At 40.4% G+C, this 23,378-nt stretch overlaps 2 protein-coding genes across 8 annotated transcripts in view; one reads left to right on the plus strand and one right to left on the minus strand.

The window, feature by feature from the left end:
• Positions 1-505: 505 nt before the first annotated feature.
• On the minus strand, positions 506-22,855 carry DDX43 (DEAD-box helicase 43). Of its 7 annotated transcripts, XM_005552556.5 has the most exons (17): positions 22,528-22,855; positions 19,939-19,994; positions 17,368-17,497; positions 16,047-16,178; positions 13,240-13,321; positions 12,178-12,334; positions 11,530-11,648; positions 10,392-10,502; positions 9,906-10,047; positions 8,651-8,751; positions 5,891-5,978; positions 4,347-4,474; positions 4,048-4,157; positions 3,440-3,578; positions 2,506-2,593; positions 1,841-1,979; positions 506-885 (listed from the first exon to the last, which is right to left on the minus strand). In XM_005552556.5, exons 1-16 carry the CDS (start codon positions 22,775-22,777, stop codon positions 1,866-1,868), a joined length of 1,947 nt encoding a protein of 648 aa, XP_005552613.1. In that variant the 5' UTR covers positions 22,778-22,855; the 3' UTR covers positions 506-885; positions 1,841-1,865. The 7 variants fall into 7 exon arrangements, 4 of the variants coding, with proteins under 4 accessions (XP_005552613.1, XP_045247072.1, XP_065399895.1 ...); XM_045391137.3 differs by lacking the exon at positions 19,939-19,994; XM_065543823.2 differs by lacking the exons at positions 19,939-19,994; positions 22,528-22,855 and adding an exon at positions 19,122-19,390.
• Positions 22,514-23,378, plus strand: part of OOEP (oocyte expressed protein) — a 29,677-nt gene continuing 28,812 nt past the window's right edge. Inside the window, exon 1 of the mRNA XM_074037665.1 lies at positions 22,514-23,306. Coding sequence (XP_073893766.1) covers positions 23,282-23,306 — 25 coding nt within the window. The 5' untranslated portion in view covers positions 22,514-23,281. The remainder of the gene's footprint in view (positions 23,307-23,378) is intronic.

Genomic DNA, 23,378 nt, shown 5'->3' on the forward strand with positions numbered 1-23,378 from the left:
CCCAGACTTACCAGAAACTTATTTGATTGGTCTTACTAAAGAACCTCCTGTTGGTTTTCACTGAACTCTGTTTTCCAATTTATTCATTTCTGCTTTTACCTTTCTTTCCTCTATTAGGTTCTCTATTTAACCTTATCACTAATAACAGGAAGCAATTATTACAGTAATGGAAAATTCACATAATGAAGGCTTAAACTAATTATACACAAATATATACTCATAAATTCTGAAAGTTAATATAAGTTACCCTCATTTGTGGTGGAATACATAACGTAAAACTGTAAGGGAAGGATAATGGTAATTTGATCAAAGAAAATTTCACGGGAAGTGCAATTTGATTTTCCAAGGGTTTTAGCATGAAGCCATAGGCTAAAATGAAAAGATAAACTGTTGTTTCATTTCAAAGTGGGTAAAGGATAATTTAAGAAAAGTATACCCCAATAAAATATTATTTAGCAAACACAAAATTAAAACACTGTAAGAAAGACAAATTATCAACTTGTCATTTTATCACAGAAATGAACATTTATTGTTAACAGTATTTTTTCAGGTTCTGATTCTTTGTTTGAAAACATCTTTTTCACTGCCATGACAAAATCTGAACATTAAATTCTGAAAGACTGGCCTTATGACATATAGCAAAATTACAGGATACAGTTTAAAAGATTAAAAGAAAAACATTCTAATGCTACACTCCTTAATAAAAATCCAGGAAACAACTTCCAAGTTTAAATACTTCTGTTTTTATTAAAGAAAGTATAAAACACTGAATTCTACATTTTCAAACACTATTATTTTAAGAATCAGTCAAATCAGTCCGGTCTCTTCATACTGCCAGCATGTCTAATACTTCCGTCTTATTATATTTCTAAAAAATCTTGAATTCTGAAAAATAGAAACAAAATGTAAATTGCTGACTCCAACATTGTTTTTAAAAAGCTTAATTGTGATGAAATAAACATACCCGAATTTACCATAACCATTTTTAAGTGTGCAGCTCTGTAGTGTATACTCATTGCTGTGCAGTTAATCTCCAAAACTGGAGACAGCGTCCGGCTCTGTTGTCCAGGCTGGACTGGAGTGCAGTGGCCCGATCTCACCTCACTGCAAACTCCACTTCCCAGATTCAAGCGATTCTCCTGCCTCAGCCTCTCGTATAGCTGGGATTACAGGTGGGTGCCACCATGCCTGGCTAATTTTTGTATTTTTAATAGAGATGGAGTTTTTCCATGTTGGCCAGGTTGGTCTCGAACTCTTGACCTCAAGTGATCCACCTGCCTCATCCTCCCAAAGTGCTGGGATTACAGGTGTGAGCCACTGCGTACAGCCTCCAAAACTTTCATGCCATGAAAAACTCTGTGTCCACCAAACAATTCCCCCTTCCCACTTCCCAAGTCCTTGGAGTAACCACCATTCTACTTTCTGTCACTGTGAATTTTACTATTCTAAGTACCTCCTACAAGTGGGATAATATAGTATGTCCTTGTAATTGGCTTATTTCTCCAAGCATAATGTCCTCAAAGTTCATCTATATGACCGAGTTTTCTTCCTTTCTAGGGCTGAATGATATTCCATTGTGTTTATCTACTCATTCACTGATGGACGCTTGGGTTGTATACCTTTGACTATTATGAATAGTGCTGCTATAAACATAAGTACAAAAAGACCTGGCTTTCATTCTTTTTGATGTATACCCAGAAGGATTAAGTAATAGATACGAGTAACACCTAATTTATTATGTTAATGACTTAGAGATAATGCTCATTGCAATAAACATTATTAACAAAACCTAGTTGAAGTAAGCAGGCATTTTAAAGTCCATGTGTTATTGAACTTTTACCTCTACCACACTAGTCCAGAAGACATTAATGAAACTTCTTGGGCCTTCCTTGAGGTCTTTCCATTTTTCTTTCCATTTCCCTTTTCTGTTGATGTGCCTTAAACCTCTCAGCCATTGACACAAGCTCCTCTGGAATACTCTGAAATTATTCAATGTGTTGTTATTAGGATTCTGAGTTCTTTTCTACAACACTAAAATGCATCCAAACCATTTCAGATAATCACACAGCTGGTTACATGACATCCTTTAAACAGCAATAGGTATCTCGATTAAAACCTACATCCATCTACAGGCTACAAAATTTGCTGCTTCAGCTGCTTCCAAGTGTTTTTAATGTGCCTTTATATGGTAGCATTTTCTACATATTCTTTTTTACCTCTGAGCCTGAATATGTTCCCCCTGCTGGAACATTTACCCCATCTTCTACAACTCTCCCACCTCCATTCTACTGATTTCTTCCTCGGTGGGGCTTTCATTGCTCACCCCCATTAGGTTAAGTTTCCCAGTTATATGCTCCCATAGTTTCTTATCATTGCCATGCTAAAGCCCTCAAACGTGTTGAAAACTTATTTGAAGTTTCCTGATAAATAGCAAGCCATAGGACCTGGCATAACTGACTGAGAAACTGGTAAGAAGTAGATTTCTAATGAATTGCATAGTCTCACCTGATTTGCTCTTTCCAGAATATTAATCAATTCAGAGGCAACCCTCCAATCATTTCTAGTCAAAGTTGTAATGGAAACACCAGTCCTCCTTTAGTGTGGGGGAAAAAACTCATGTCATCTCATTTATAATATATATTCATTATTCAGTTAATACAGAATAAGACAAATGAAAACTTTTTCACAGAAGCTGGAATGTATGAAGATTTAGGGTCACACAGATTTGGAATCTAAATCTGCTGTGGTTTAAACAGCAAAGGGGGTATATGATGGAAGCTCCCTTTTATTTATTTATTTATTTATTTATTTATTTTATTTATTTTTTGAGCCGGAGTCTTGCACTGTCACCCAGGCTGGAGTGCAGTGGCGCCATCTCGGCTTACTGCAACCTCTGCCTCACGGGTTCAAGTGGTTCTCCTGCCTCAGCCTCCAGAGTAGCTGGGACTACAGGTGCCTACCACCACGCCTGGGTAAATTTTTTGTATTTTTAGTAGAGACGGGGTTTCACCATGTTAGCCAGGATGGTCTCGATCTCCTGACCTCGTGATCCACCTGCCTAGGCCTCCCAAAATGCTAGGATTACAGGCGTGAGCCACCGTGCCCGGCCCAATGGTAGCTCTCTTTAGAGGAAAAAGGTCTTCTCATATCCATACCAATTTGTCAGTAACCTTCAGAGTAACCACTGGGTACACAGCTCAGTAGTGACACTAGATATAAAACACATAGAACCAGATATAAAAAGCTAATCATGGATTGAATCTGGTTGAGTCTCCGAACAAGCCAAATGAACAGGGATAAACAAAGTACCGACTAGCATCTGGGAAGTAGCTGAAAAATCATAGGTAATAGAATAAAATGGTTCTCTGGGCAAGAAGTTTGTGAGAGGAGTAATGAGAATCTAGAATTGGCCTTTCATGGGTGGACTAAGCTTACTTACCCTGCTCTTCCTGTGCGCCCTATTCGGTGTACATATTCTTCAATGTTCCGTGGAAAGTCAAAATTATAGACATGTGTAACGTCATGGACATCAAGTCCTCTAGAGGCTAGATCAGTTGCAATTAGTATTCTCACTTTGCCTAAAAAGTAAAACCAAATGAACAATGAACCATTCTGGTATAAATCAACCCAAGATCTAAAAAGTATATTTGCCCTAATTTAATCAATTTCATTTCTTACTGTTTACATTAAAATGCCTACTTTGTGAAAATGGAAAAGTAACTGCCGGCAAGTTACAAGATACCATGGTTCAGCAAATGAGTCCTAAACCCTTCGAACCGTGACAGAAAGATACATTTTTCAGATAACTTCAGATATATTTTCTGTTGCATACTAATACCTTGATATCCAGGTTTAAAGTCTTTTTTGTTTACTTAATGCTTAGAGGCAGATTAATGTTTAGAGCTCTAATGAGTGTAGTTTTAGGATACAGAAGGTGAGGACAGATCTTAGACATAAAACGGTTTCGTGAAAAGATGCTGTCACTCAGCCAAGCACAGGTATTGCACTAATTTTAAAATGTATGAAATATTAATTACATAAACATACCTGTTTTAAAGTTCTCTAATGCTTTCTCCCGATCTCTCTGTTCTCTATCTCCATGCAGAGACTCTATTGATATATTTCCAAGTATTAGGTCACTTGATAAGTGATCCGCACTGAAGTAAAAGATAAACTCAGCATTCTTAGGTGCTTATTCTAATACCACCAGTTTTACTTCTATTAGCAAAAATCTAAAGTAACATAACAGACGTATCACCCCCATTTGAAATTAGTATACAAATAGAAATGATCCTAAACTAATCAATTTAATTAATTATAATGGACACACAAGAAAAAATACCTACACAGCTTTTCGAGAAACGAAGACAATGACTTTGTCTGTGGATGACATATTCTGTAGAAAAGTATGCATGTGACTCCATTTCTCTTCCTCGGTGGTTACAATTATATTTTGCTTCACTGAACTTACAGCCTAAAGGATTCAAAGAACATAGTTCATCAAGTTCATCATGATTGAGGGGGAGACCGCATACATCAGCTCAAAATGCATCTTCTCTCTCATTGGTTAATGTGTTTAATAAACTACTAAGCAAAATGGCAGATGTCCTAAAAAAATTACTTGTTTCTACTCAAGATTTGTATCTTAGATTTCACCTAACCTCAAAATACTATTGGTACCATTCCTTCGACCAACTATTTGTCTCTAATCATTTTATTTCATTTGTTTATTTCTGAGACACAGTCTCACTCTGTTGCCCAGGCTGAAGTGCAGTGGCGTGATGTCTGTAATCATTTTATAAAACAAATGTTACTGGATCACCATGTGTAAATCCCTAATGAAATAAGGGGTGTAAGCAATGACCCATTATTACTAATGATTAAATGAAAGGCCAATTTCATTTATTAATGATTAAGCAAAAAGCCAGAGAGAGAACTTTATATATTATAATGGAGGGTTCCCACTGACAACACATAAGCCCAATATTCAGTCTTAACTTCATCAAGGGAACAGACTTATATTTATGTATATACGTAGAGTTATGTTTAGACCCTGATTCTAACAGGGTTAAAATGAGGTATCAGAAAAATATAGGCCGGGCGCGGTGGCTCAAGCCTGTAATCCCAGCACTTTGGGAGGCCGAGACGGGCGGATCACGAGGTCAGGAGATCGAGACCATCCTGGCTAACACGGTGAAACCCCGTCTCTACTAAAAATACAAAAAACTAGCTGGGCGAGGTGGCGGCGCCTGTAGTCCCAGCTACTCGGGAGGCTGAGGCAGGAGAATGGCGGGAACCCGGGAGGCGGAGCTTGCAGTGAGCTGAGATCCGGCCACTGCACTCCAGCCCGGGCAGCAGAGCGAGACTCCGTCTCAAAAAAAAAAGAAAAAAAAAAAAGAAAAATATAAACCCTGACTTTGCTGGGCACGGTGGTTCACGCCTGTAATCCCAGCACTTTGGGAGGCCAAGGGGGGCGATCACCTGAGGTCAGGAGTTTGAGACCAGCCTGGCCAACATGGCAAAACCCTGTCTCTACTAAAATACAAAACTTAGCCGGGAGTGGTAGCCATACTTGTAATCCCAGCTACTCAGGAGGTTGAGGCATAAGAATCACTTGAACCCACTGCACTCCAGCCTGGGCAACAGAGTGAGACTCTGTCTCAAAAAAAAAAAAATAATGTATGTATATATAGGCCTCAACTACAGGTTGATGGTATTAGCTAATTATTGAAATTTCAAATGAGATAATGGCATTGTAGGTCTATTAAAATTATATGCATCTGTGATTTGCCCTAAAATTGGGAAGTGGGCAGACTAGGCACACCAAAATTAGCTAAATCTTCAGAATTTTCATAAGAAATGTTAAACAATAGTAATAAAAAAAGCTTACAACTAGATCCAATGTACCAACATAGACAATCATTGGTTCTTTCAAATAAGATTGTGCGAGGCGATGAACTGAATGAGGCCATGTAGCACTGGGAATACAAGTTACAAACATTACAATTTTGTTGTAAAAACATTACTATGTTTCCTTAAGCATGCTATGAACCAAGTTACTCATGAAAGACAAATTTAGTACTTCTTATTTTTTCAATAAGTAAGGCAAATTTAACAGTTAATTCACTGATTACTCAACTACTGTAAAGCTAGTAGATGAAACAAATATGTTTAATAAATAGGTTTTTGGCCGGGCCCAGTGGCTCACGCCTGTAATCCCAGCACTTTGGGAGGCCAAGGCAGGTGGATCACCTGAGGTCAGGAGTTCAAGACTAGCCTGGCCAACATGATGAAACCCAGTCTCTACTGAAAATACAAAAATTAGCTGGGTGTGATAGCAGGCGCCTATAATCCCAGCTGCTCCGGAGGCTGAGGCAGGCTCACGCCTGTAATCCCAGCACTTTGCGAGGCTGAGGAGAGGCAGATCACTTGAGGTCAGGAGTTCGAGACCAGCCTGGTCAACATGGGAAACTCTGTGCCTACTATAAATACAAAAATAAGTCAGGCATGGTGGTGTGTGCCTATAATCCCAGCTACTCGGGAGGCTGAGGCAGGAGAATCGCTTGAATCTGGGAAGCAGAGGTTGCAGTGAGTAGAGATCACGCCACTACACTCCAGCCTGGGTGACAGAGCGAAACTCTGTCTCAAAAAAGAAAAAAAAAAAAAAGAAAGAAAGAAAAAGGCACTAAAAGGGATTAGTATTAGGTTAATTTTATCTCTTGGCCTTTATAAACGACAAAGAAAAAAATCCGATTTTTCGTTTTTTTTTGTTTTGTTTTTTGTTTTGTTTTTTTTTTTTTTTTTGAGACAGAGTCTCGCTCTGTCGCCCAGGCTGGAGTGCAGTGGCCAGATCTCAGCTCACTGCAAGCTCCGCCTCCCGGGTTCACGCCATTCTCCTGCCTCAGCCTCCCAAGTAGCTGGGACTACAGGCGCCCGCCACCTCGCCCGGCTAGTTTTTTGTACTTTTTAGTAGAGACGGGGTTTCACCGTATTAACCAGGATGGTCTCGATCTCCTGACCTCGTGATCCGCCTGTCTCGGCCTCCCAAAGTGCTGGGATTACAGGCTTGAGCCACCGCGCCCAGCCCGATTTTTCATAGTGTCAGCAGGCAATACCAAATACTTAACCCAAATAAAAACAATTTTTTTTTTTTTTTGAGATAGAGTCTCACTCTGTCGCCCAGGCTGGAGTGCAGTGGCACGATCTCAGCTCTTTGCAAGCTCCGCCTCCCAGGTTCACGCTTGGGTGTGGCGGCATGCACCTGTAGTTCCAGTTACTCAGAAGGCTGAGGTGGGAGAATTGCTTGAGCTGGGAAGGTTGAGACTGCAGTGAGCCAAGATGGTGCCACTGTACTCCATCCTGGGTGACAGAGTGAGACCCTGTCTCAAAAAACAAAACAAACTTTCAAAATATACTGATCAAAGAATATCTACATTTAAATGTTTCTTCAACTATATATAAAATAATGAAAGTGACCACTTTTTATACCTTCACAGTAATTCAGTAAAATCTAAGTTCTCTTTTCTTGGGTTAGGCATCGTGGCTCAGGCTTGCAATCCCAGCACTTTGGGAGGCCGAGACAGGTGGATCACCTGAGGTCAGGAGTTTGAGACCAGCCTGGCCCAACATGGCGAAACCCCATCGGTAAAAATACAATAATTAGCTGGGCATGGTGATGTGTGCCTGTAGTCCCAGCTACTCGGCTGAGACAGGAGAATCGCTTGAACCCAGGAGGCAGAGGTTGCAGTGAGCCAAGATCATGCTGCTGCACTCCAGCCTGGTGTCAGCGAGACTTTGTCTCAAAATAAATAAATAAATTCACTTTTCTTGAAATAGGAAGATTATTTGTAATAAAACTATGTGAGAGGATTTCGTATTTTTTAAATTTTATGTTATTTATACTAATAAAGACAAAGGATATAAGCCCAGGATATGTCATTCTTTTTTTTTTTTTTTTTTGAGACAGATTTTCACTCTTGTTGCCCAGACTAGAGTGCAGGGGCATGATCTCGGCTCACTGCAACCTCTACCTCCCAGGTTCAAACGATCCTCCTGCCTCAGTCTTGCAAGTAGCTGGGACTACAGGCGTGCGTCACTATGCCTGGCTAATTTTTGTGTTTTTAGTAGAGACGAGGTTTCACCATGTTGGCCAGGCTGGCCTCAAACTCCTGACCTCAGGTGATCCACCCACCTCGGCCTCCCAAAGTGCTGGGATTATAGGCATGAGCCTGTGTGCCTGGCCAATTTTGTTATTTATACTAATAAAGAAAAGGATATAGGTCTAGGAGATATCATTCTTTATAGATCACTCTATATTCAAATAATCATTGCTTCCTGTTTTATTGTGAGCAGTAAGTATTCAGTAATCAAATGTTTATCTGCTTAGACAAGTGAACCCTTTATTCAAAAGTGAGACCTTACTATGATAAGTAAATGTTTGTGTTGAAATCCCTATCTGTAATTTAGGAAACCCAATAGTCATGAATAAGTACTTATTGTTACACTGTTCTACTTCCAATGTTATGAGATCTTTCATCTAAAGATTTCAATACTTCCAAGTAATGCTCAAATATTGTGGGAAAAACCAAACAGAATGGGATTCTATTCCACTGATTTCTATTTTGCACACAGTAATTAGGCATATACCTACCTGGTCATAACTGTCTGCCTATCCGGACGCACATCTAACAAAATCTTCATTATCTGGGGTTCAAATCCCATGTCCAACATCTTGTCTGCTTCATCTAAAACCTGCATTGACAAAAAAGAATGTGGCTAGATGAGATATGGGAGGCAGGTAATGACATATATTCTTTCTTTATTAATGGAACACTAAGAAAGGCTTTTCTCATTTCCCCTATTACTTAAGCCACGATTTTAATTTCTCCAGAGGTCAGAATACTAAGCAATTTGTCATTGTATGTTGTCTACATTGATTTTTGTTGGCTTTCCAATAGCTTCCAAATCTCCTTAAACAAAATTTAAGTGTCTAAAATATCCAAGTAGATTTTAATTATTGTGTACCTATCTCTATTTTCCAAAATTTAAAGTAAACATGCATGATAATTTCAAATAGAAGTCTTACTTCTTTCAACATGCTAAAGAGAATGGGAAATATTCCTAGAGCCATTATAAAATCAACAGCCATAGCTGGGCGCGGTGGCTCATGCCTGTCATCCCAGCACTTTGGGAGGCCGAGGCAGGCAGATCACCTGAGGTTAGGAGTTTAAGACCAGCTTGGCCAACATGGTTAAACCTCATCTCTACTAAAAAGAAAAAATTAGCCAGGTATGGTGGCGGGCGCCTGTAGTCCCAGCTACTTGGAAGGCTGAGGCAGGAGAATCGCTTGAACCTGGGAGGCGAAGGTTGCAGTGAGCCAAGATGACGCCACAGCACTCCAGCCTGGGCAACTAGAGCAAAACTGTGTCCTAAAATAAAAAAATAAAAAATAAAATAAAATCGACAGCCATTCTAAAAGAAACTTATACCCAAGCACTTGGGAGTTGATTAAAACTATTAAAAGCTCAAGTGGAGGGAGGAGAAAATAATAGTTCAGTCATTTTTTATATTTTGAGATGGAGTTTCACTCTTGTTGCCCAGGCTGGAGTGCAATGGCATGATCTCGGCTCACTGCAACCTCCGCCTCCCAGGTTCAAGTGATTCTCCTGTCTCAGCCTCCAGAGAAGCTGTGATTACAGGTGCATGCCACCACACCTGGCTAATTTTTGTATCTTTAGTAGAGACGGGGTTTCATCATATTGGTCAGGCTGGTCTCGAACTCCTGACCTTGGGTGATCCACCTGCCGCAGCTTCCCAAAGTGCTGGGATTACAGGTGTGACCCACCACGCCCGGCCAGTTCAGTTATTTTTGAACCCAGCATCCCAAACCCCTATTGCATGATTACCAAGTAGGTTATATTCTTCAGATTGACAAAGTTATTCATTTGCAGATCATTCAATCTTCCGGGAGTTGCAATTATGATATCTACACCTTTTCTAAGCTCTTCTATTTGTTCATCTCTATTTCCACCACCATATACACAAACACTTAAAAAGAAAAAATCTAAAGGTTAATGTTTAGGCACAGAATATCTCATCACAACTTAAAATTCAATAAAAGGGATAAAAATCAATTATCAGGTACCTTTAGGAGCATCTGCCCCTTTCTGAGAATTACGTACACCCATCAATCCCTAATGTTGTATCCTAAAGAGCAATATTTGTACCATCACCTGACCCAGGCTCTGACTGATTAGAGTAGTGCTAAATGCCTGACCCATGTTGAGCCATTTGGATTCTCTGAATGTGTGAAAAATAATGGGGAAGATGTATAAAGCCACAAATGATTAAAATATGATACTGGTGAAGGAATGGGAAAAAAAATCACCTACCTCCGAAGCCCTTTATATGAATACTTGCAACATTCTCCTTCTACTTGAAGTGCTAATTCCCGAGTGGGAGTTAGAACTAACATGCCGGGTCTATTCCTTTGACCTTTAAGGCTTTGGAGAGAAAACAGATTAATATTAAATTATTTGTCTCACATGCACGGTACATTCATTCAGTGCCATCAAGATTTGTAGCAACAAGCCAGGCGTGGTGGCTCACGCCTATAATCCCAGCACTTTGGGAGGCCAAGGCGGTCGGATTACCTGAGGTCACGAGTTTGAGACCAGCCTACCCAACATGGTGAAACCTCGTCTCAACTAAAAATACAAAAAATTAGCCAGATATGGTGGCAGAAGCTTGTAATCCCAGCTACTCAGGAGGCTGAGGCAGGAGAATCACTTGAACCCAGGAGGTGGAGGTTGCAGTGAGCCAAGATCGCACCACTGCACTCCAGCCTGGGCAATAAGAGTGAAACTCTGACTCAAAAAAAAAAAAAATTTGTAGCAACGAGTATCAGTTAGACATAGTCAGACTATGCGTTTTTGTGAGAAGGTATATGATTAAAAGTAGTCTCTATATATTACAGACTTTGCTAATTATGATCTACGTACCTAAAAAATGACTAATATTATATATAATATGCCAAATTCCCCATATGAAAATGTATTATTATTTTCTCAGATTTAAGATTGCTTTACTGAGAGATCAGTGTTAGTTTCTATATACTTTTTCTTATTATAAAAGCAATACATATTTACCATAAAGTAGGGAAATTTAAAAAAGCCATACACCCTAAAACCCAACTTCCCAATACCAGCCTTTTGTTTAAGATGGTCTTTTCATTAACATTTAAAATGTCAAATATTTTATCATGGAATAGATAAGTGTATTGGACATAGTTTAAACAGTTTCCACTGTTTCACTACTGAGGCTTTTGGTAAATATTACTTATTGCCTCCTAAAAATGTTTTGCCAATTTATACTTTCACCAGCACAATCTAAGTGTCTAATTCCTTGCATTTTCTCTGCAGGTAGGCATTATCTTTGGATCAAGCGATAGGTAAAGAAATTGCAATTATATTTTTGATATCTAAATCTATCAAACCTCTATAAGAAGAAACCAGCCATAGGAATTCTTACGTGGGTTGAAGGTCCAGATGAATAAATCCAGGCATTAAATAACACAATGTCTTTCCTGTTCCAGTCTGGGCTACTCCTATAAGATCTATTCCTTGCAACACAATGGGCCATGCCTGTGACTGAAACGGAATGATAAACATTAACACAAAAAGTACATCTTTTGCTGGGCGTGGGAGCACATGCCTGTAATCCCAGCACTTTGGGAGGCTGAGGCGGGCGGATCTCCTGAGGTCGGGAGTTCGAGACCAGCCTGATCAACAGAGAGACACCCCGTCTTTACTAAAAACACAAAAATTAGCTGGGTGTGGTGGCACGTGTCTGTAATCACAGTTACTAGGGAAGCTGAGGCAGGAGAATTGCTTGAACGCAGGAGATAGAGGTTGTGGTGAGCCAAGACTGTACCACTGCATTCCAGCCTGGGCAAAAAGAGCAAAACTCTGTCTCAAAAAAAAAAAAGTACATATTTTTTGCCAACTGTTCCTTCTTTCCCAGCTCCAAACTTCTTTCAATAAAGATTTTTTGAACTCTAGGGAGAAGGTGCTGGGGGAATGCAAAGAGACAGTTGCTCCCTCGTGTCTTCTAACAATCAGATATCACTGGTTTCAAAGAGAAATGCTGAGTGAAATATTGTAATTAATGCAAGCATACCTGAATAGGTGTTGGCTTTTGAAAACCTGCCTTTTTAATGTTTTCCATAACCTCAGGATAACATTGAAAGGCGTCATCAAATGTGCAGGTAGGATTGGGGATGGTTCGTTTCTCCCCATCTTTCAAGTCATCCCACGTTATATTAAAATTTTCTTTCCTTCAAAGAATAAAAAACGTCAGTGGTTTTCCTCACTTTACTCCCCAATCAAGACATTCTCCAAAATCAGTTCTGGTCTTATCTAGAAATTCAACTGCAATTGATTAAAATGAAACTGTCAGGGAAATTATAATGAAATGCATAAAGAAATAGAAGCAAGAGTCCATCTGTCTCTTATCTGAGAATAGTTGCAATGGGAAGGTTAAACACATTATACATTAGTAGGTCAATGAAGATTTCATGGATCAAAGATGAGGAGCCTGAAAATCATGCTTCATAAATTAAAACCAGATTTGGCAAATGCTGAGGGCCTACGATGTTCCACACATATTTCATTAATGCATCCTTAACAATCTTATGTGTTAGAAAGTATTCTCAATTTGACAGGTGATCATACAGTAAGTTCCCCTGCTCCTCACCTTAACCATTCTGCTATTCCATGAATCTCTTAGTTTTATCAGACTTTAATAGTAAGAAAAACCACTACAATTAAAACCTTCTAATTTCAGGTAATAAGGACTGAAGAGTTTAAGAAATTAACAAGATTAGATCTTTTTTTTTTCAATTCAACTATTAGAGCAATAATTCTCTAAAATTGCTGTCCAATATAGTAGGGACTAGCCACACACGGCTATTTCAGTTTAATATAAACATTCATTTGCTCAATCACACCAGCCATACTTTAAGTGCCAGTCAACTCCATTAGACACAAATATAGACTATTTTCCAACACTGCAGGAAGTTTTACTAGAAAACAATGTTCTAAAATATCATGTAAGTTGACACATTTTCATTTGAATATTGAAGGCATAGTCTTCAAATATCTTTTCACATTTGCCCAAAGTGTTAATACCAATAACGTAACTATACAAATACTTATACAACTAGGTAATAAAACTACCCACCTCCAACTATCTGCTTGTACTTTTGACATGGCACTTGTGGCAGTGGACTCTTTATAAAAGTTTTTCTTAATTGGTGGTAAATCTGGGACAAAGATGAAAATCCACACTTTGATAAATTTTACAGCATCATTAATACTTAGTCAAAGCTACAGAAATCATACTACAATATATTTTTTTTACCATGCATACCATTTGATAGTTCTACACTTTGCCAACGAGGCTTGCTCCCATCGAAAAGATCTCCCTTATAGGCACAGTAGCTTACACCTGTAATCCCCGCACTTGGGAGGCTGGCATGGGAGGATCACTTGAGCCTGGGCAAAATAGTGACACCCTGTCTCTATGAAAATTTTTAAAGATTAGCCTGGCAGCCAAGCACAGTGGCTAACACCTGTAATCTCGGCACTTCGGGAGGTTGAGGCAGGCGGATCACCTGAGGTCAGGAGTTTGAGACCAGCCTGACCAACATGGTGAAACCCATCTCCACTAAAAAAAAAAAAAAAAAAAAAAAAAAAAAAAACCACACACACACACAAAAATTCTCCCGGCACAGTGGCGCACGCCTATAATCCCAGCTACTCAGGGAGGCGGAGGGTGCAGTGAGCCAAGACTGCGCCATTGCACTCCAGCCAGGGCAACAAGAGTGAAACTCCATCTCAAAAAAAAAAAAAAAAAAAAAAAAGGAACTGGGCGCGGTGGCTCATGCCTGTAATCCTAGCACTTTGGGAGGCTGAAGCAGGTGGATCACCTGAAGTCAGGAGTTCGAGACCAGCCTGACCAACATAGTGAAACCCCATCTCTACTAAAAATACAAAAAATCAGCCGAGCATGGCGGCGGACGCCTGTAATCCTGGCTATTCAGGAGCCTGAGGCAGGAGAATCACTTGAACCCAGGAGGCAGAGGTTGCAGTGTGCCGAGACTGCACACTGCACTGCAGCCTAGGCAACAACAGTGAAACTCCATCTAAAAAAAAAAAAAAATTAGCCTGGCATGGTGGTATGTGCCTGTAGTCCCAACTACTAGAGAGGCTGAGGTGGGAGGATCACTTGAGCCTGAGAGATGGAGGTTGCAACGAACTGTGATTTTGCCACTGCACTCTAGCCTAGGCAACAGAGTGAAACCCTCAAAAAAAATTTAATAAAAATTAAAATGAAGCATGCTTTGTAAGGCATCAACCACCACAATGGATAAATATACTCTCACAATAATAGTTTGGTTATCTTTTCTTTGAAGGTCCATCCAATTACTTTTTTAGGAATTACATTTATATCCTTGGTCTATTCTCTTAAGCTACATTTCTTTTCTTTTTTCTTTTTGAGATGGAGTCTCACTCTGTCACTCAGGCTGGAGGGCAATGACTCAATCTTGGCTCACTGCTACCTCCACCTCTGGGGGTCAAGCGATTCTCCTGCCTCAGCCTCCCAAGTAGCTGGGATTACAGGCATGCGCCACCATGCCCAGCTAATTTTTGTATTTTTAGTGGAGATGGGGTTTCACCATGTTGCCCAAGCTGGTCTTGAACTCCTGACCTCAGGTGATCCACCAGCCTCAGCCTCCCAAAGTGCTGGGATTACAGGCATGAGCTGCCGCACCCGGCCTAGCTACATTTCTTAAAAGCCTATTATACCTCTTCCAAACTTAAATCCTTTCCCTGGTCCCTGATCCTAAATCTTCTCAACACATACTGTTTAGGCAGCACAGGAAACTTAACATGCAGAGGTCCTGACCAACACAGTAGCAATAACTGTCAATATTTTTGTAACATATTCATGCTTTTACATTTTAAATAAAAGATGTCCTACTGCTGCCTCCTCCCGAGAGCCAAGGCCAGCGCTTGAATAATGAAGCATTATCCTCCACATATAATGTTCCACATGAGAAATCTCATTTAAATTCAAACAAAAGGGCTGGGCGGGGTGGCTCACGCCTGTAATCCCAGCACTTTGGGAGGCCAAGGCAGGTGGATCACTTGAGGCCAGGGGTTTGAGACCAGCTTGGCCAACATGACGAAAACCCGTATCTACTAAAAATATAAAAATCAGCTGGGCATGCTGGCACACACCTGTAATGCCAGGTACTCGGGAGGCTGAGGCATGGGAATCACTTGAGCCTGGGAGATGGAGGTTGTGGTGATCTGAGATCACGCCACTGTACTTCAGCCTGGGTGACAGAGCAAAACTCTGTCTCAAAAAATAAAACAAAATAAAATTCAAACAAGGCTGGGCACTATGCCTGACATCTGTTATCCCAACACTTTGGGAGGGTGAGGAGAGGATCACTTGAAGCCAGGAGTTTGAGACTAACCTGGGCAGGATAGTGAGACCTCATCTTTAAATTAAAAAATTTAAATCTAAAACAAAATTAAACAAACAAACAAACAAAACTCTGCCAAGAACTGTAATGCTTCTTATCATTTAATGGCTTTCCCTTTTTTTTTTTTGCTCTTGTCAACCAGGATACTCCAAGATCTATTTCTACTCAATCATAGCAACAACGTTAACTTACGGTTTGCATGTTTACTCCCTTCCTATTTTCCCACTGGGACTGTTTTTTTCCCATTTTATTATTAGCCTTTTGCAGTGAGTTACCGCTGACAGACTATAAATAGGTTTAATATTTCCCTTATAGCATAAATGACAGCTGACAACATAGAAACTATCATAACCTAGGGACTAATTGCAGCATTTTAGATTTTACTATTTTCATATACATTTCCTTACTAAAAATAAAGCACAGACATTGTACAGAGGATAAAAACTGCGGTTAACAGAAACAATGTATGTAAATGTTAGGAAGCAGCACTGACCTGCCCACTTTGTTTTTTGCCATTTCAAACCTTCCTCTCTAATTTGATCCCAATCTATCAATGGCCGATCTCCTGCAACAACATTGTTATCTGTGCTTCGATCTTTTCCAACAGAAGGTTGGAATGCAGTATCTGTTAAAAATATTTTTATCGATTAGTTTTTTTCTATTTTGTTTTTAATAACCAGACAATACTTAAAATATAAAATTTGGGGTTTCTGTACTACATTAACATGATAATCTTGTCATTTGTTATCGTTCAACAACTTACAAAAATTTAATTTTATTGGAGAAGGTAAGTAAAATAGCACAAGTCTAATGTTTGCTAAAATATTGTCATATCCATTACTCAGTCGTTACAATAATACTCCGGGGAAGCAGATATTATCCCAGATGAATGGATGAAGAGCCAGGCTTTGTAGCTCACTCCTATAGTACCAGCACTTTGTGAGGCTGGCGGGTAGGATCACTTGAACTCAGGCCTCAAGACCAGCCTAGGCAACGTGGTGAAACCCCATCTCTACTTTATAAAAAATTTAATTAGCTGGGTGTGGTGGCACACACCTGTGGTCCCAGCTACTTGAGAGGCTGAGGTGGGAGAATCACTCCCGCCCAGGAGGTCAAGGTTATAATGAGCCATGATCACACCACTGCACTCCAGCCTGGAAAACACAGTGAGAACCTGTCTCAAAACAATTTTAAAAATAAAAGAAAAAGAAAAAGAAACAAATAAAAGTTACAAAAATAGAATCTTAGACCTTGTCTTTTTCCCCAAGAAACACTAAAAGGCAGTGGTGCCTTCTAAACCCAAGTGTCTCTATTCTACTTTACACTGCATCGAGGTATGATTCAGGAATTTTTTCTCTATTCTACACAGATCTGAGATTTTTTAAATAACCAAATATTTAAGCCATTTTCAATGTCAGCCATGAATCTGAAGACAGGACTAGGGTTAGGATCCTGGGACCAATCCTTACTCTACCACTAACACGAAAGTGTATGTATTAAAGGATTATTTCACTGCTTGCCAGAACTAGATTAATACAAAGACAAAAAATAAATACATAAAAATAAAGGGTTATTTCATTTTCACGTACCTGTGGCTAAAAGTAAAATTGCTAGGCATGAACATAGAGATTTGGCATTTGGCATTTTAATTTGAGGAAAAATATTCTGGGCTTTCATTCACAGTAAAAAATCATTAAGACTACATTTATGGCAGCCTAATGCTTTGAATCAGAAAAGGAAATCAGGTATAATGGCTTATAACACTGAATGAAATTAAACATTTTAAAGGGCTTCAGTGGGGGAAAATTACTTACCAACTCCACATTCTGAATTGTAATTTTCTTCTAGCTTTTTAACAAAATTATCTATCGCTGCTTTTGCTTTTGTTTGCATTGCCTTGCTGCCAAAAATTTTGACTAATGATTCTGGTTGTTCTTGTATTATCTAGGTACAAGGGGAAAAACAGTGAGACTTAAAAGTGAGACTTACTAAGGTGAGACTTAACAAGTTCCCTAAAAAAAAAAAGTTCCCTAAGCCCCTAACCCCTTCCAACAATCACTCAACTTCAAAAACCATTACAGTAGAAAGTAAATATAGTGTTACTAGCAATCAAGGTCTAAATTTCTAGTTAGAGAGGAATACTATTTATATTTACTCTGGGATTTACCTCCTGGTCAGATGGAGAGGGGCAGGACAACCTGAACATTTAAAACTGGATAGCCGGGGAATAAACTCAGCAAATAGTGTAGAGAAATAATTAAGGCATCAACCTGACAGGTAATATTATTTTGATTCTGAGGTCTCCAACCTATAAAATGGTATTTATTTTGCTAATTTTACAGAATGGTAGGGCTGAAATGACATAATCTATGTGCTATATAGACAGTTTATTGAACTGCCAGGTTACTTAGGTAAATTTTTAACTTGATGGGATTCTATACTTAACTCATGTATACCGTTAAGGGTTTACATTTACAAAACGGATACATCTTATGAATAGAATCTACAAGTAACACCTATAAACATCCGTAATTTCAAATACCCTAATGGATTCAATGTTTATCTAAAACACAATATACACCAAATTTTGTCTTCAGTTGGTAATTCAAACAATGTTTATCATCTACAGTATTTACAGGCACTACAACTCTGTATGAGTGCTGAAACAAGGCCATTATGGGATGCTATGGAAAGGGACAGCTACACAGAATGGGGGCCTCAGACTGAGCAAAAAGCTATGGTAGCAGGGTGTGTCAGGAAGTGGGTGGAGTACTCAAGGAATTAGGTGAAAGGACAATGGAAAGAGTGAACAGGCCAGATCAAGTCAACAATTTTAAGGAGTCTAGACTTACAGGCCTGAGATACTATGAAAGGCTTTTACATAGGAAAGGGACACAAATAATTTGTGTTTTAAAATGATTGTTCTAGCCAAACGCGGTGGCTAACACCTGTAATCCCAGCACTTTGTGAGGCTGAGGAGGGTGGATTATTTGAGGTCAGGAGTTCTAGACCAGCCTGGCCAACATGGTGAAACCCTGTCTCTACTGAAAGTACAAAAATTAGCCAGGTGAGCTGGCGGGCACCTGTAATCCCAGCTACTCTGGAAGCTGAGGCAGGAGAATCTTTTGAATCCGGGAGGCAGTGGTTGCAGCTAAGATCGCACTGGAGCTAAGATCGCACCAGTGCACTTCAGCCTGGGCAACAGAGCAAGACTTCATCCCAAAAAAATATAAAAAAATAAAATTATTGTTCTGACCACAGTGGAGAATGATTAGAGGATACAAATGGAAGCCGGACATAAAGTTGGGGAGAAGGCAAATGATGACATTCCCCTTGAGAAGTACAAGAAATAGTCAAGACCTAGCGGTGAATGAGAATAAGGAAATACCAATATGGATAGTCAGATTACAGACTTGTAAACTCAGTGAATGTTGCCACCATTCACTAAGATTGAGAATATAAAAGCTAGCCAAAGTTTGAGGAAAGGGGTTTTCTCTGGAAGACATTTTGGACATGATGAATATTCCAGTGATCTATTCTTATGCAGATTATCTCTAAAGATTTTTACCTCTGGCTGGGCCTGGTGGCTCATGCCTGTAATCCCAGCACTCTGGGAGGCAGAAGTGGGCGGATCACCTGAGGTCCCGCGCTTGAGACCAGCCTGGCCAACATGGTGAAACCCCGTCTCTACTAAAAATACAAAAATTAGCCAGGCGTGGTGGCGCATGCCTGTAATTCCAGCTACTCCAGAGGTTGAGGCAGGAGAATTGCTTGAACCTGGGAGGCGGAGGTTGCCGTGAGCCAAGATCGTGCCACTGCACTCCAGCCTGGGCAACAGAGCGAGACTCTGTCTCAAAAAAAAAAAAAAAAAAAAAGATTTTTACCTCCAAGAGTCCCAAAACCTACACCTGGAACAGCTTAAAATTCAGGTGGCTTCTTGAGAATCAGGAGTATGAAGAGCTTTGGCAATTTATCTAATCTACCACAGTATGTTAATAATTCGGCAGAAATTAAGAGTTAAGGCCTGGTGCGGTAGCTCATGCCTGTAATCCCAACACTTTGGGAGGCCAAGGCAGGTGGATCACTTGAGGCCAGGAGTTGAGAGCAGCCTGGCCAACATCGTAAAACCCCATCTCTACTAAAAATAAAAAATAAAATTAAAAAATTAGCTGGGCTTGGTGGTGGGAGCCTGTAATCCCAGCTACTCGGGAGGCTGAAGCAGGAGAATTGCTTGAACCCGGGAGGCAGAGGTTGTAGTGACTTGTTATCACGTCACTGCACTCCAGCTTGGGAGACAGAATGAAGCTGTCTTAAAAAGAAGAGTTAGGTGCTCCCTTAGAAATGCATGATGCTCTCTTAAGGGCCGAAGAACACAGATGGCTTACTTGGATTGTGGTGTTTGTTGTACTTTGTATATTCTTTATTTTTGACCCACCACGACCTGTTTTTAAAAATAAAGGAATATATTATTATTATAAGTTGAAATTAGTAAGTTGAAAATTTACCCATTTTCCTCAACAAACATTCTCTAGTTCTTCCCCCAAAATGCTCCTAGGGTTCAACAATCATTTTTTGTTTGGAAAGAGGGAAGAGGTTCTATTCCAAATTTTGGTGGGTTTTAGCAGACTCTTACCCAGAGAGGTGGAGACTATAGATTCTGTATCAGCTTGCACAAAACCTAATTGGGTCCAAATTAGTGGAGAGGATGCAGAAATTGGAACTCTTTCATACAACTCAACAAATTTTCAAAAATTGGCAAACAGTTGAATAGACATTTCTCCAATGACATACAAATGGCCAACAGGCATGAGATGTTCAACATCACTAATCAGGTCCACGCAAATCAAAACCACAAAATGATTGTCACCTCACATCTGGTAGGATGGCCATTACCAAAAACAGAAAACACGTGTTGGTAAGAATGTGGAGAAATTGGAACCCCTGTGTACTGTTGATGGGATTGTAAAATGGTGCTGCCACTATGGAAAACAGTATAGATTTCCTAAAAAATTAAAAATAGAATTAACATATGATCCAGCAGTCTCACTTGGGGTATACATCCAAAATAATTTAAAGCAGAGTCTCAAAGATATATTGCACTCCCATTTTCATAATAACACTACTCAAGTCAAAAGGTGGAAGCCACCCATTTATCATAGACTGATTAACAGATAAAGTAAGGTATATACTTAATAATGGAATACCACTCAGCCTTAGTAAGGAAGAAAATCCTGTCTCATGCTACAAAATGGATAAGGCTGGAGGATATTATTCTTAGAGAAATGAGCCAATTACAAAGACAATTAGTGCATGATTCTACTTATATGGATTATCTAAAGTAATCTAACTCAGAAACAATGTAAATGGTGGTTCCCTGGGATGGAGCAGGAAAAAAATGGGGAGCTGTTCAAGGAGTATACAGTTTTAGTCATGCAAGTTCCAGAGATCTGGGATACAAGATTGTGCGTATTGTTAGTATTGTGATATACATTTAAAAGAGGGTATTTCATTTTTTACAATAAAAAAGTTGGATCCAGATCCAACATCAAGTGAGTGCTCAGTAGCACAGTGCCCTTTCATCTGCTAAGTGCTAACTTCAGTGATTTTTATTGCAAACCTAGTGGCTTTCTTTCATGGAGCATCATTCTTCAGATCTGGAGCCCAAGCCTTCTGAAAGGCCAATGAATCTCTGGGTAGTATAGCAATTAGTCTTATAATGTACTATTTTATAGCAGACTCCATCTGTTCATTTTTCTCAGGTTTTAAAAATGGTAAAATATACCTAATAGGTAAAATGTGGCAATTTATACTCGGACTTAATGGCAATCAATGGGGCAATCATTCTAATCATTTTTAAATGCCTTTCAAAAAAAATTCAGAAATGGGCAGGGCACAGTGGCTTACGTCTGTAATCCCAGCATTTTGAGAGGCTGAGGTGGGTAGATCCACAGTTCGAGACCATCCTGGGTAATGTGAAAACTCATCTTTACTAAAAACACAAAAATTAGCTGGGCATGGTGGCACACGTCTATAATTTCAGCTACTAGGGAGGCTGAGGTGTGAGAATCGCTTGAGCCCAGGAGGTAGAGGTTGTAGTGAGCCGAGATCACACCACACTGCACTCCAGCCAGGGCCACAGAGCTGTCTCAAAAAAAAAAAAAAAAAAAAAAAAAAATCAAAAGTAAAAAAATTAAAAAATGCAGAATTGAATGTTAACACACAAGATGTAAGAAAAAGTTTTTTCTTTTTTTAACTTTTTAAAAATTAAGGAAACTAAAAGCAAGGTACAACTGCTCTAGGCAGCCCTATAAATGATCTTACAGTTTTTCTTTGATTCCTGGCTCTAAATGGTACTCATAGAAAGACTGATTAAGTTTTGTTTTTCATTCTGGGGTTAGCTGTCTGTTAAAAGGCCTGTTCTAAGCATCCCTCTTCAGCCCTAAGATTTTGTAAGTCTTCTAGGAGTTGCTCTCCCAAATACATTGTCTGTATAAACACCAAAAGGTGAATTACTTTTTTTTTTTTAATTGAGCAGGAGTCTTGCTCTGTCACCCAGGCTGGAGTGCAGTGGTGCGATCTCAGCTCACTGCCAACCTCAGCCGCCGGGTTCAAGCGATTCTCGTGCCTCAGCCTCCGGAGTATCTGGGGGCGCCACCAAGCCCAGCTTTTATTTATTTATTTTTTTAAGTAAAGACGGGGATTTCGCCATGTTGGCCAGGCTGGTCTCGAACTCCTGACCTCGGGTGATCCGCCCGCCTCGGCCTCCCAACGTGCTGGGATTACAGGCGTGAGCCACCGCTCCCGGTCAGATTAAATTATACTCTATCCCCAGGTTTTACAAATAGCTCTGGGAGAGACCTGAACCTCATTAGGTGGCAGCTGATTGGAGGTGAGGCAGTGGGGCGGGAATGCCTTCGCCCAGGCTCCGCCCCTGGCCCCACCTATCCTGCCCTGCCAGCCACACCCATTCTCACCGATCACCGCGCCGACAAAGTGGTTCTTCAAAGCAAAACAAAGCGGCGGTTCCTCGTGACCAGCGGCCACGGCCTCCGGGGGCCTACAGGGGCCTCTCCAGCGGCTACCTCTGCCGACACTATATCCCTCAGGACCTCTTCGATTCAACTCCTCCACCGGCCTCCTCTCTGGTGCTCGGGGCACTGTCGAGCTTCGCCGACTAGCAACGACCCATGTAGAGGCCTTGGGAGTTCCTCCGTGGTGGGACATTCTTCCAAGAAGGGGCGCGTCCGACGTCGTTGCCGTCCGACTCTGCACCACTTGACCGTGCCGTCGTAACACTAGCGTGCCAGGGAAGCCACGCAGCCGCTACTTAAGGAGCCCGCGCGAGGCTAGCCCTCCCGCCCACTTCGCCCCGCTTTCACACAGCCATTGGCCAGCGAGCGTTGTGGGCGGGACTTTCCCATTTTTAGCCAATCGGCCTTCTGAACCGTGGGAGCGTGCCTTGAAGCAGTCAATGTGCCGGACCGTGTATTCCTTTCCAGGCGTGGGACTTTTTCCAAACGCCCACTTTGCTCCCGCCCCTACCGGACACACACCTCGGGTTCTTAGCATCTCAGTGCCTTGGAAACTTTTTTTTTTTTCTTTTTAAATAGAGACGAGGTGAAGCCGTGTTGCCCAGGCTGCTCTTGAACTCCTGGCTTCTGGTTTCAAGTGAACTTCCAGCCTCGGCCTTACAAAGTGCTGGGATTACAGTCAGCCACTGCACCGGAAATGTTTTCAATCGTGACCCATAAAGGTAAGTCACTGTTACAAGGTGACCCAATCCACACATAAAAAACTTGAAACAACAGATTGACAAAACAGCATT

The sequence above is a fragment of the Macaca fascicularis genome, chromosome 4 (genome assembly GCF_037993035.2).
Source record: "Macaca fascicularis isolate 582-1 chromosome 4, T2T-MFA8v1.1".
NCBI classification, from domain to species: domain Eukaryota; kingdom Metazoa; phylum Chordata; class Mammalia; order Primates; family Cercopithecidae; genus Macaca; species Macaca fascicularis.

Excerpts from the sequence above, each read along its gene's own strand:
- DDX43 (XM_005552556.5), bottom strand. The coding sequence starts at position 22,777 with ATGTCCCACCACGGAGGAACTCCCAAGGCCTCTACATGGGTCGTTGCT. Across the intron at positions 11,649-12,177 it reads AAAAGCCAACACCTATTCAG|TCACAGGCATGGCCCATTGT; the intron begins GTATGCTTGCAT and ends ATTCCGTTTCAG. Across the intron at positions 5,979-8,650 it reads AGGCAGACAGTTATGACCAG|TGCTACATGGCCTCATTCAG; the intron begins GTAGGTATATGC and ends TTGTATTCCCAG.